General features: G+C 45.9%; 1 protein-coding gene across 5 annotated transcripts in view; it reads right to left on the bottom strand.

The window, feature by feature from the left end:
* AUTS2 (activator of transcription and developmental regulator AUTS2) overlaps nt 1-13,383 on the bottom strand; it is a 1,045,632-nt gene extending 1,032,249 nt beyond the window's left edge. For 4 of the 5 annotated variants that reach the window (XM_060258686.1, XM_060258689.1, XM_060258688.1 and 1 more), the window contains exon 1: nt 13,031-13,383. In XM_060258686.1, coding sequence (XP_060114669.1) covers nt 13,031-13,357 — 327 coding nt within the window. In that variant the 5' untranslated portion in view covers nt 13,358-13,383. The remainder of the gene's footprint in view (nt 1-13,030) is intronic. The other variant, XM_060258690.1, reaches the window with a different exon arrangement.
* Between the last annotated feature and the right edge of the window lie 898 nt (nt 13,384-14,281).

Genomic DNA, 14,281 nt, shown 5'->3' with positions numbered 1-14,281 from the left:
TAGAAAGTGCCATCAAGTCACAAGCAAGATGGCGACCCCATAGGGTTTTCAAGGCAAGAGACGTTCCAAGGCGGTTTGTCATTTCTTGCCTCTGCGTAGCAACTCTGGACTTCCTTGGTGGTCTCCCATCAAATACTAACCCGGACTGACCCTGCTTAGCAGCTTTCAGGCTAGCCTGGGCTTAGCTTCTGAGATCTGGTGGGATCAGGATATACCATGCTGCATTCCTTCCCCCTGGAATACTAGAAGTGAATTTAGACAAGACTTTCAGTCTTACACAGAATTAGAGGAAAGACCGTAAAGCCCTGGTATGCCTCCTATAATGACAGGGGGGTTCAATCATTCAGAAATGAGGCCCAAGAAAGAAAAGGCTGGTTTTCTGATTCATTTGCTTGTTTTAAGAAGCTTGTTTAGTAAAGGTTATTAAACATTTAAAAAAAAAACCTTGTGAAGAAATCACACAACAGAGAAGTTAAGCACTGTCCTGCCAAATAGCCCCATCAATCTAGAAGTTAAACTCAAAGAAACCAGGGAGAGTTCAATATTTCCACATTTCACCTTGCAGTTTCCAAACTCCATTTTTATTAATTACATCGGAGACTTCTATGGAGCTCAAGCACTTGGGCTATTTTTAATAAGCTTCATCCGACTCCAATGTATTATTACGCTTCAAATGAAGATCAAACTACTAATTTAGCAGAAGATAATTGCAAGGCTTCCAGGTCAGCTCCCGAGTGGAATCCTACAGGGTCTCTTCACCAAGCCCTAGAAATGGAAAGAGGGCCACCTGACACTGCCCCGCACCTTTGGCTCAGACAGATCCCAGCTCATAACCCCAAAAACATGGCCACAAGAGGGTTTTTTTTTTCCTTTTAAGGAAGGAAAAGGATGAAATGGTGCTAGTGTTCCCTTTTTTTGCTGTTGATCAGACAGCTGCAATTTGGAAAGGTTTACATAAATGGCAATAGATCCTCCCTGAAAAGTTTCATGTCTACTAGCAAGCAACATCTCCTGCCAGTTCCTAGTGTTCCCATAGAATTCTAGGCCTTTGATGCCTTTGATCTCTGTTTCTTGTGCTTCCCCTCGAATGCTGAGTTTAGGTTTTAGAAATCTTGGGCAAAATCATCTCCAGTCCCTCCACCCCTTCATGGTGGTGCAAAGTGCCCTCAAGTTGCAGTGGCCTTATGGTGACCCTGTACAAGGCAAGAGATGTACAGAGGCCGCTTGCCATTGCTTGCCTCTGCATACCAACATACCAACCAAGTCCTAACCAGGGGCTGAATTCTAGCAGAAGCTCCTTTGCACACCCCCTGATATACTCAATCCTCCAAGAGCTTACAAGACTCTTTTTTATAAGCTTTTGGAGGATTGGCTACATCAGGGGTGTGTGGCCTGATATGCAAATGATCGCCTGCTAGAATTCCATCCCTGGTCCTAACCAGGACCAGCCCTACTTAGCTTCCAAGATCCAGCAACATCAGGCTAATCAGCTGCCCTGAGCCACTTTGGTGGGAAGGGCGGGATACAAATCGAAATATAAATAAATAATAAATAAATAAACCTTGGCCATCCATGTTAAGGTCCCTCCTTCATACGTACCCTAAAGGACACACTTTTCCTCATCCAATTGGTCCCTGTCATGATGCTCTATTTTTCTCAAGGAAAGCCCAGGAAGCAACAGAGCACTTGTGTTCTCCACCCCTTCAAGCCCTGATTGGGGTGAGTGCCATTCTGTGGCTCCAGCAATTGACTGATTGGGTGGTCCCCTTCCACCCGAAGCACATTTTGTTCCTTCCAAAATTCTAGCACCTTCTTTCTTTTACAAGGGCAGCATTCCTTTCAGCTTTCCTGTTGAAACCCCTACAGGAAAGGTCATGCAGTCATCTTCAGAAAGGCGATCACAGAAGCCAGCAAAGGTGGAATACCAAACTAGAGGCAACAGGCAGGTTGTATGCATGCATGCTCATTTGCATGCACATAAGGTCACCCAATCAGTTCAGGTAGCACTTCTCAAGCTTTCTGAATCAGAATCCTTCTTTCCCAAGTCTGGCACAAACCACAGCAGCTAAGGGCATTGGGCACATGTGCCATCAATTAAATGGACTGTGGCACTAATCCAGCATCAGCACAAGCCCAACTCCCTTTTACACAGACCAGTTGTTGTAAACAGGGAATCACCTATAGTCTATTGCTGCCCATTAGCAACATGTTTAACATGTTCCAGGAGGGAGAAAGAGTGCTCTTGGTTGCTGCTGTTTTTAATATTGAACAGTCTTCAAGCGCTTGGTTTGTTATCACTTTGTTTGTTCAGCACACAGAGGAATGGCAAGCAACATCTGGCTGGATCACATGAAATGCAATGGAACAACTGGTTACAATTATTCGCACTCTGTGGATGGGATGATGGCATGCAGATTTGGAAAGAAAGGGAGAGAGGGAGAGAGAGTGTGTCTTGCTGAACATCGGCTTACATGCCTGTAGGATACGTCGAGCTTTCAGTACATTTAGACAATGCTCTGAACAAAGATAAACTTCAGTAAGGTCCACTTGCCAGTCCTTCTTCAGTGGAAATATACACACACAGACCCAGGGCTTTTTTGAGCAGGAAAGCACAGGAACTCAGTTCCGGCTGGTTTGGCATCAGGAGTGTGTGGCTTAATATGCAAATGAGTCCCTGTTGGGCTTTTTCTTCAAAAAGCCCTACGTGGAATAATGGTGATGTCAGATGGTGTGGCCTAATATGCAGATGAGTTCCTTCTGGGCTTTTTCTTTAAAAAAAAAAAGCCCTGTACGGGCCCAAACTCTACACATTATTATAATGAGCACCATGCAAGCAAAAATTACCTCATGCCAGGACTGTGCATGATCACCTCCACATATGGTATAACTGATGTGAGAGGAGGAGGACAGTCCCTTTGAATCTCCTACTTCTTTGAATCTCTGGCCTCAGTGGTTCTCAACCTTTCTGGCATGGTAACCCACAAGGCCAAATTTACTCCATATCAGTTTATTGTCATGTGAATTTTGGACCTTGGGAGCCACTGGTTTTGTGCATTTTAAGCTTGCCCCTTTCATAATGATTACTTGAGGCATCCAAGCAAAAGTTTACCTAAATCAATAAAACTGAAAAGCCGACAATCCTCTTTTGCAGGCTTTCCAACTCAACATTTAACTAGGCCATGGGGGGTGTGTGTGTGTGTGTGTGTGTAAGTATGTGTAGCATACTTAGAAGCCAACACACCAGAACAAGAAGATACTGAATGAAGTTTGAGTTCACTGGCATCTTTAAGACCAATAGAGTTCATTCATCAGATGCACTGTTTCAACTATGCATGCACACGAAAGCTTATACCCAGAATTAAACTTCATTGGTCTTAAAGGTGCCACTGGACTCAAACTTTGTTCTGTTGCTTCAGACCAGCATGGCTACCCACCTGAATCTATCTTCATGGAAGATGCTGAGTGTGTGCAACATGGCAAAGGTAAATATTCCATCTCGCCAGTTATCACATTTAAATCTAGAATATCCAAACTGTGAAGTTCAAGAAAATCTGAAAACAGCACAAAATCAGAGTCACTCAATTATGAACCAAAATGCAATGCAGCTGCCCCATCAGCTCTTTGGTAACAGTGGATAGGCTGGGGGGGGGGGGGGGGCGGTGAAGAACCAGTGGATGGGCTGGATATACCCATTGAAAGGTTTTCCCTTGCGTCTTATATTGATGTTGCTATCTTATTTGCTAACTGATTGTGGAATCTGACCCCAACACCAAGGTCAGACAGTCTATAAAACCAATTAACATTGTTCCCATTTGACTCTCTGGGTTCAATTGCTTTAAAAAACACTCCATGTTGCCAGGTCAACATAATCTTTTTCCAAAACCTAACACACTGCTCTCCAGACACTTGGAGCTTTATGGAACTCAAAACTTGCCTTTTAAACATAAATAAAATACCTACTCTCTTGTTCTGGTAGGCTCGACAAAACTCTAGGCTCAAGTTATTCCTGACTAGACGATCTGTATTACATTAGGAAAATACAGAAAGTCCTGTTCTGTAGATAGCCTAAATCAAATTATTGCTTTTCATCCTAATATCCCAAGACACACAGAGAGACAGTGCCGGAGTAGCAGTAACAAGATGATCAGAGCTATCAAATGCCATAAAAGAAATGCAGAGCCCAGAGAGTTCATGTGGCATCTTAAAGACTTATTTTGGCATAAGCTTTCAAGGACTACAGCTCACTTTGTCAGATGCATGAAGCATCCGAATTTGGCAGATACAAATATAATGATTTATTTAAAACACATCTATCTTTTGCACGCAACCAATGGCTCCCGAGGAAGTTATAGCTGCACCCAGGTAGGTACAGAGAAAGGGGAAATATAAAAAGTAGACTAGAAGAACTGCAAAGTACAAGGAATCATGTGGCACTATTATGCAGTGTCCAAATGACTCCAAGAACAGAGTAACCAGTTCACCAGAAGTCACTGGCAAGAATGCTGCCCCTCTAGCTCTGCTTGAACAGAACCAGATTTGCTGATCTATTCTAGCTCAGTCGTTTTACACGGAAGCCTCCAGCAGAACTTCTGCCCCAAACACATCTGTGTGCCTTTAAGGGCCCTTTGAAGCAAAAGCAACAACAGACTAACATGGCTACTGTTTTGGAGCAGGCAGCCATAGGGAAGTTAGTGCAGGTTTTTGGTCACGTGCATGAACTGGGAATTAACTGGACTCCAACTTGCAAGGTGTTAAATCAGAAAATTCAAGGTAGGTTCCTGCAGTAGTGAATAATGACTACAAAATGTATTTTAAAAATATAACCTAGCCTTCTGCAACTGTATCCTGAGTTGACCCTTCCAAGGAGCAGAGGAACTATTCCTTGTCTTACAACAAATCTGCTGAGACAGTTTACACTAAGGAAGAGTGGCTTGCCCAGTACTGTCAACAATGGTAAAATGGTTTAGTGGCCAGGCCAGGGTGGCATAGCAGATTTTTGGACTAGAACCAGAGAGATTTGCATTTAAACCTCCACTGAGTCTAACACTCAGCAAATGTTCTTGGGCAAGTTACTCTATGGCTATGATCACACACACACACTAAATAATGCACTTTCTAATTGGATTTTACTGTGTGAACAGGCAAAATCCAGTTTGAAAGTGGATTGAAAGTGCATTAATTAGTGTGTGTGATCACATCTGTCAGCTTTACCTAGTTCACTGGATAACTGAAAGAACAAAGTTAGAGTCCAGTAGCACCTTTAAGTCCAACAAAGTTTTATTTAAGACATGAACTTTGTTGGTCTTAAACATGCCACTGGGCTCTAACTTTGTTCTATTGCATCGGACCAACATGGCTGCCCACCGGGATCTAACTGAATAAATGAGTTAGCCAGTCATTCCACTTCAAAGAAGAAGATGCTTTAAGATGCCTCCATCCTTGAGAGGAGAGGTAAGGACAAGGACTTACAGGGTGTCTGTTGTGGGGGGAGAAGATAGAGGAGATTGTAAGCTGCTCTGAGTTTCTGATTCAGAGAGAAGGGCGGGGTATAAATCTGCAATTCTTCTTCACTCTCAGCATTCTTCAGTTGCTTATGCCTGAGCCCAGCATCTTCAATTCAATGAATTTATTGCCTTAACTATGTCTTTCCCCCAGAGTTGAACCCAAATACTAAGCTTGTTATTCCTTGAATCTGATAAACATTGCCATTATTCTAATTTGCTGCTTACACCTCCTCCTGGGTGTGTGGACTGCTGGTTTTCATTGTTTTGTGTCAGACAAAGGGGGTGTGCAAAAAAAAGCTTATACCTTGAATAAAACTTTGTTGGTCTCAAAGGTGCCACTAGACTCAAACCTTGTTCTGCTGCTTCAGACCAACACAGTTACCTGCCTGCTACTATCTTCATGGGATAAGGAAAAAGTGAAAAGGGGAGAACCCTGTAAGGCAGGTGTCCCCAACCTTTTGGGCACCAGGGACCAGTTTTGTGGAGGACAATGGTTTCAGATGATACAGTTGTGCACTTTATTCCTATTAGTTTAGTGTGGTGGTGAAGTGTGCAGACTCTTATCTGAGAGAACTGGGTTTGATTTTCCACTCTTCCACTTGCAGCTGCTGGAATGGCCTTGGGTCAGCCATAGCTCTGGCAGAGGTTGTCCTTGAAAGGGCAGCTTCTGGGAAGAGCTCTCTCAGCCCCACCTACCTCACAGGGTGTCTGCTGGGGGTGGGGAGAAGGTAAAGGAGATTGTGACCGCTCTGAGACTCTGAAATTCAGAGTGGTGGGCAGGATAGAAATCCCATGTTGTATTATTATTATTATCATTATTACTGCATTGTAATATACAATGAAATAATTATACAACTCATGGCCCGGTTGCTAACAGGCCACGGACTGGTACCGGTCCACAGCTGGGGGTCGGAGATCCCTGCTGTAAGGCATGCTGAGCTTGTAAGGCATGCTGAGCTCATAAGACATAGGGCAAAATGAAAATATGGCAAACAGATACAGATGCACCATGCTCCATGGCAGAGCAGACATTTCACCCTAATGTTTCATAAACCCAGTCTACCTGCTTAGCTACCCATCAAGGACTTGTACACACCTCCTCCTCATTCCCAAGTTACGAATTAAGGATGCTCCTCAAATGTATTCCATTTTTTCCCCCATTTTGAAATTTGATGCAAAGAACTGAGCATGCAGATTGCTATCCCTTCCAGGACACATGTTTCTTCCTCCCCCGTGACATCACTGACAGGCTTATGATAAAACACTGCAGAATGTAATAAAGTCTGATCTGAATGACATATGGATGTATGACAATTTTTTTATCCAGGGCTTTACACAGGAACCCATGTGTGCATCGACCCACAGCAACAAACAATCAATGTGCATGTGCATATCAGTCATCTCCATGTAAGGGAATCAGGGTTGCCAGCCTCCAGGTGGGGCCTGGAGATTTCCTGCTTTGACAACTGATCTCCAGCTGGCAGAGATCAGCTCCCCTGGAGAAAATGGCTGCCTTGAAGGGTGGGCTCTATGACATTCTACCATGCTGAAGCCCCTCCCCTCCCCAAACCTCACCCTCTCCCAGATCTACCCCCAAAGTCTCCAGGTATTTTCCAACACAGACCTGGCAACCCTAAGGGGAGAGCAGCAAACAAACCAAAGAAACTACAGCAAACAGCATGAGCTCCAATTTTGGAATTAATTGTAGGAATTTTTCTAGTCCAACTCCCAGAATTACAGAGTAAAAGAATGCGATGGAGTGCAAGCTTTCAAAAATAATAAAGGAACAGAACAGAGAAAAGTCTCTCATCCTTGTGGCAGATCTATTGCATTCAAAATGTGAGAGTTTATTCATTTTAGACAATTTTAGGATGATTTTATTTCCCCCCCCCCATTGTGAATGGCTGTGAATGAAAGCCTACATTCGGAAAAGCAATATAGGAATGGCTGGGAATCTGTTTAGAGAAACCAGCGGAGGGAAAGCTAGAAGGTGATACTTGACTTTGTCAGATGCCCTCCAACACACAACCTGTCCTGAATAAGCAGTCTTGTAAATATCAGAAAAGCAGGGTTGTGTAGCAAGCTAGAGTATAGGAATGATGTTGGATGTCTCCTCACTGCTGCTCAGAATCAAACTCCCACATTTCTCCCTGCCCACAACCAGTGTTCCCTCTAAGCTGTGTGGGTGAGCAGCTGCTCATTAACCCAGGAAGCCCTGCTCAGCGGCAATCTGGAGTCACGCAGGGTAAGGTCTTGCACTGCCCATTGCCCTTTGCAGTTTTCTTCTGCTCAGGATGTGAACTGCTCCACTGGGGTGGGGGTGGAAATTAGAGGGAACATTGCACCACAACTCTTCATTTTGGCTCCATTTCTGAAATGAAGCGATGGGCAAAAATATATAGGAATCTAAGCTCAAATAAAATAAGAAACGTTTGTTTGGTCTTAACTTTTTAACTCAGTGTTAGGAGTCGGATAATTATTAACTCTTTGTAAAAAAAAAAAACCACACACAAAGCTGCCTGAGTCAGACCGATTAAGGTCTATATTGGCTAGTCTGACCAGCAGTGGCTCTTTTCTTTTAGTATTTGTGGGTGTGAGTGTGAGCATGCCTGGAAGTCATGGCGACTTCTGACAACCCCGACGGGTGCATGGAGGATGTTCAGAGAGGGGGCTCATTTGCCTGCTTCTGTGTACTGGCCCTGGTATTCCAAGGAGGTACCCTTCACTACCCAAAGGAGTCTCAGAATGGCTTACAATCTCCTTTCCCTTCCCCTCCCACAACAGACACCCTGTCAGGTAGGTGGAGCTGAGAGAGCTCTGAGAGAAACTGCTCTTGAGAGGAACAGCTCTGCAAAAACTTGTGACTGACCCAAGGTCACATCAGCAGGTGCATATGGAGAAGCGGGGAATCAAACCTGGTTCTCCCAGACAAGAGTCTGCGCACTTAACCACTACACCAAACTGGCTCTGACAAGATCAGACTCGCCTGGGCCAGCAGAGGCTCTTGGGGGCCAAAGAGATATGATGGTTCCATGGGTCCAATCCACAGCCACCGCCATTTTAAAGCAAGATTCTGATAACTCATTGGGTCACAGCGTGATAGGCTGAAGCACTGTTTCAAATAGTGTCAATCACGTCAGACCTGTGGGCTCATTAATGTCTAGCTCAGCCCTCAGATAAAGGTCTCACATCACCTATGACCTGATCATTTTCAGTGGAGATGCCAGAAACTGAATCCGCATGCAAAGCAGGAGCTCAGTCACTGAACTATGGTGTCACTCCATTCCGTAGCGCTCAAAATATAGTTAACAAACTATACTTTGGCCACTACAGAATGGGTTGAGACCATGGCTTGGTGCCTGGGCCATCTGCTTTATAGACAGGCACTCTTGGGGAAAGGATGTAATTGCCCAAGTGATAAGGTATCTTTTGGCTACAAGACAAGCATCTTCTGAGCTTTTAAATCAACACAAAACAATTTATTGCAGAGTAAGTGAATACTGCTGATGGAGCAACAGTATCCCATAGGAGGTGAGAAAATGGAGTTTGGTGCAAGGATCCTTGTAATGAAAAGAGGGGAGTCACAAGTCTCTGTTTCCATCCAAGAGATCTTGAAGGGGATATAATTTTCTCCCATGGCATGCCCTTAGGAAGATCTTTAGTATGTGGGATGGGTGGAGAGGAAAAGATCACGGCAACTAAAGATGGATGTATAGAAGAAACAGCAACCTCAGGTCAAAGTCTCCATGTTGGTATCTACAGAAAACCTTGAACAGAATTCTACAAGCCCAGAGAATCATGGTCCAATATCAGTAATGAGTGGACCTTAGGGAAATCAGTGGTTCAACAGCTTCAGCTAGGGTAGCCAGCCTCCAAGTGGGGCCTGGAAAGCTCTCAGAATTACATCTGATCTCCAGATGACAGAAATCAGTTCCCCTAGAGAAAACAGCTGCTTTGGAGTGGACTCCATGGTATTATACCCTGCTGAGGTCCCTTCCTCTCCAAACCCTTCCATCCCCAGGTTCCACACTCAAATATTCAGGGATTTCCCAACCTGGAGTTGACAATCATAACCTCACACCCATACCTGCAATCCAAACACAAAATACTGGCCTCACACTGGTGTCATTTGAAGAAGATTTATTGCATTCAAACACTTGAAACACAACCAGTTAGCCAGGGCTTTTTTTGTAGAAAAAGCCCAGCAGGAACTCATTTACATCTTAGGCCATACCCCTGATGACAAGTCAGTCAGAACTGAGTTTCTGGGCATTCCTGCTGAAAAAGGCCCTGAATTTAGCATTTCTATGATGTATGTTCAGTCCTCACAAATAGGCCTGCTTCACCCACCCGCTCACCTCCCACCAACAGCAGCAGCAACAATTTGGCTTCACCAGCATGCAGAAGAAGAGAGTGAGGTCACCATTATTCTATTATTAAAAAAACAGGACTGATGCTGAGAAGAAAGAAAACCCGAGTAATCAAGTTAACCTAATAGCAAGAAGAGCATTGGCATGCTTTCCAGTTTACCATAAAACTTTTTAAATCTAAGGACTTTGGCCAGGGTTTAGTTCTTGTCTCCAACTAATCAGATATAAAACCCTGTTAATTCCAACTGAAGTATACACTGCGCCACTTCAGCTTATATGCACCAAACATCCACCTATTTCTTTATCTCTGCAAAGCTTTTCGTTATTGGATCAGAGGCAAGTGTCTTACCCATAGAGCTTGAAGTCTTGGGTTCAAATCCCAGCTCAGCCAGCAACTATCGAATCCCAACTCAACCAGAAACATTGACATGCATCTTGGACTTTCAATGGTTGTAAAATGTATGAAAATGATTTTACTGTATATTCTGTTTTTTTAATATTCTAGGTTGTTTTAACTGTTGTTAGCCACCCTGAGCCCGCAAGGGAGGACGGGATATAAATTTGATAAAATAAACTTCCAAGCCAGGAACTTCCACTGATTCAAATCATAGTCCACCTAAAAAGGCAAGCAACTTTCAAAAGAAATGTGTCCTATACAAGCATCCTGTTCCAAGTTTTGTGAATTGTAAACACAAGGCAGAGAGCTTCCAATGTATATGATACTGCCAACTTATATGATTCTGAGTCAGGCTGTTAGTCCAACAAGCTCAGCATTGTCTTTGCTGACTGATGGCAGCTCTCCAGGATCCCAATCAGAGAAAGGTCTTTTCCAGGACCTGTTAGAAGTCTGTGCCTGAACCCTGGATCTTCCGCATGAGCTCTACAACTGCACTGGAGGCCCTTCTGTTGATACATGGGTTACACTTTTGTAAGCTTTTAAATGGACATATGAAAATGCAGTATGCTGAGTCAGAACACTGGTTTGCTTCAGCAAAATCCTTTAAAGAGAGGCGCCAGGACCTAGCACATAAAAAGACATGCTCTACCAGTGATCTACCAAGAAGAGCACTACTCTTTCACACCTCACTGATGCCATGTCTCTTAGGTCTACCTTCAGTGGCCACAACAACTGTCGCTAAACTAGTCCATATCCATTTCAAAGAATGGAATGCCTTCTATTTTACTAGTTAGCAAGACTGGCCCACTTTTGCACCAGGTGCTGGGGTTCCCGCATCTTTAACAGTTACACAGAAAAGAAAACTGAAAGCCACATGCTGGATTTAGAACTTGTGCAGTGACAAGTTTCACCTGCAGAAATCCTCTCTTCTCTACAAGTTTATCACTGCGCTCTGTCGGACTGGTGTTAAAAGGCCGACTGACCCTGCTGTGAAGGAACTTGCAGAAGGCACCACCAAATCTCTTCAAGAGCTTCTTCTTCCTCCTTATCTCCCTTCTATCTGCTTTACTTAGAGTTCACTGCAACAGCCCCAAACAGCTACAGTTGTACTCATGGCCATGAGGATCACCAAAGCACACACAATGCTTTTTATCAAAACATCTGAAATCATTAAGAGGACCAATCCTGTCCTTGAAGGCATACAATTGTATCCTGCCTGATCATGTAGGCCAGGATACTACAATGTCTTTAAATCTGATCCTGTTAATTCCAGGACAACTCCACTAGGTGACCAGGTAACCTATAGAGTAAAATTCAACTTGTTGACAGAAGCTGACACAGAGAAGAATTTTTGACATAAACGAAAACCTACAGAAGCTTCTGATGACAGGCAGGGAATGAGAAAAGCTTGCAACAAATTGGTCTGGTGGGTCTTGTGACACCAAGTTCTTGATCCACAGAAGAAGATCCAGAACTGAACTTTCCCATATTCAATATTTCAAGAATACAGACTTTCCCCTACCCCATAAACACATTGTCCAAACCAGCCCTTATAATCCTCAGAAATCTTCACATTCCCAAATTGGGGGGGGGGGATAGAGTAAGTTTGAAAAAAAACACAAAGACACACACACCCCACAGCAGCTCCCAAGTAATAACCTTGCCAATACAATGAAAACAAGGAGAGGGAGTTTCAACACTCAAGACCAAGGCTGACTAACAAGAGGGGCAATTGACTAACAAGAATGAAATTGACAAACCACTCATTGATAGTTTTTTGGGAGGGGGATGCTCCACCACGAGGCCAAACCAGAATTTGGCAGAAAACACACACAGCTTATACAGGTTTCCTGTGGTAGCTTTCCTGGAAATGTGTGCGTCTGGGTTGTGTGGGTGGGTGGGGGGGGGGGGCAACATTACTTCCCTGGGAGTCTGTCGTTCCAAAAACCGAATCAAACCTCCTCCACCTTCTACACACACTCTTTCAGCGTCTCCCCTTTCCCAAAGCAATCTCGTATGGGGAAAGCGTAACGCTTGTCTAAGAGGCAAGTACTGGTAAAAACAGAAAGACTCAGGCTTGCTTCTTCACTGTGCATAGGAGCCACACACAAAAGCCGTTTCCAAATTTGGAAGGTGGGAGGGTAGAGGCGAGGGGAGACTCTCGACGGGAGTAGTTGACAACTGGGTCCCCTACAAGCCCTTTCGAGGGCACCGGCGAGGGGGACATTTCCCCGCGACGCGCGCGCGCACACACGCCCCTTTTGGGTCCCATTAACGCTTTCAAGTCACCAAACATTGGAAAGCATCAAGGGCGGGCAAGTCCATCCGCCGCCCCTCCTCTTTGCCTCTCTACCCAGTCGCAAGCAATACACACCCCCATTCACTCCCCCCCCCGCCCGCCGCCGCCACATAAAATAAAGCAGCAAAACCATCCCCACTGCAACAGCTGGAGATCGGAACCCACCCACCCCTCCCTCCTACTCCCCCCGCCCGACACATCCATCAAACGCCAGCCAAAACAAATTGTGTGTCTGTGTGTATATAAGACTTCCCCTCCCGCCATAACAAACCACAAGGTGCTTTAAAGATCTGCATTGTTAAGGGGGGGGGGGGAGGACCCAGACCCGATTTTCCTCCCTGCCATTACCCCACCAGCAAACAATGAGAGCGAAGGCCGACATAGCCCCCACCCCTTCTCCAGGCATCTAAAGGGCTGGGGGGGGGGGGTGGCAAAGGGAGGGGGGGCGTCGCGTCCTTACCTCCAAGGCTTCCAGTGTGACAAAGCTGGCCATAGCGAAGCCATCGATGATGTCTTCTTCGGGGGAGGAAGATTCTCTCCTCTTCCTCCTGGGGGGCTTTGGTCGGGCGGACGGCGGGAGCGGTGGGTTCCCATTGTTTTCGAGCTCCGAGCCCGAGGAAGAAAGGACGAAGGGCGCTCGGGTCCGCCGAGGTTCGCCACTCGCCGCGACCCCCGCGGCCCCGCCGGCAGCCCCTTGTAATCCGCCTTTGAATCGCCTCTCCCGGTCGCGTTGGGATCGGGATCGCCTCTTCTTCCGAAACCCGTTGTAGAGTGCGGAGCCATCCATGGCTCGCCTTCTCCAAACCCGCCCGCCCCCCTCGCTGCCTCAGCCCTCCCTCTTCCTCGGGCCCCCCCTCAACTCCAGCTCCCCCACCCCACCCGCCGGTGGAATCGAGGGAGGGGAGGGGAGGAGAAAGGGGGGGGGGCGCAGACACACACCAGCACCACAAAAAAATAAAATAAAAATTCCGAGGAATGTCAACCGCAGCAAAAGCCCAGAGAGGAAAAATAAATGCCGAGAGATTCCTTCAAGCGAGCCCAGGAAAGTAAATGGCTGAGCGTCGGTCTCCGCTGGAGGGGATGGGGGGGCGCGAAAAAACACACAGAAATCCACCCGCGGCGGCGGCAGCAGCGGGCGAGAAATGAGAGTAACGGAATGCCTTGATCCAAGGAAGCGTCGGGGGTTATCTCCTTACTCCTCCTCCTCTTCCACCTTTTATTGATATATTTTTTTTTCAATTTTTATTGTTTTAATCCTCGGGGCGGGGGGAGAGAAGAAATCCTAATTCCAAGCAAGAACTACTCTGTGGCCAAAACGGGGCTTCCCTTTCCTCCGTCTCATGCCGGTCGAAGTAAAGGCAGCGACCATTGCGAAAGGGAATCGGCTCGGCGCTCCTGTGTTGGTTTTTTTCTTCTCCCTCTCCACTCAACGATGTCTTTAGTTGGCTCCTCTGACGGATAATCGGACAGCGGGGAAGTTGCCGCTTCTCTCCGCCAGCCTCTCCCGCCCCCTCCTCGTCTGTTTCACGCAGGAAATTTCCTTGTAATTCAATCAGAAAAAGGTCCGGCTGGGTAATTGATCACGGCACCTGGAAGGCGATACGCACAGCAGCCGCACCCCCCCCCCTCCCGCCCCGTTTTCTTTCTCCGGCTCTCTCCGATCTGTGCACACAGACAACACCCCCCCCCCCCGCCCTCAAATCCTAAGAGA

This window comes from Heteronotia binoei, chromosome 18, assembly GCF_032191835.1.
Source record: "Heteronotia binoei isolate CCM8104 ecotype False Entrance Well chromosome 18, APGP_CSIRO_Hbin_v1, whole genome shotgun sequence".
NCBI classification, from domain to species: domain Eukaryota; kingdom Metazoa; phylum Chordata; class Lepidosauria; order Squamata; family Gekkonidae; genus Heteronotia; species Heteronotia binoei.
Note: the sequence above shows the minus strand (reverse complement) of the source record. Positions and strands in the feature narration are given on the sequence as shown.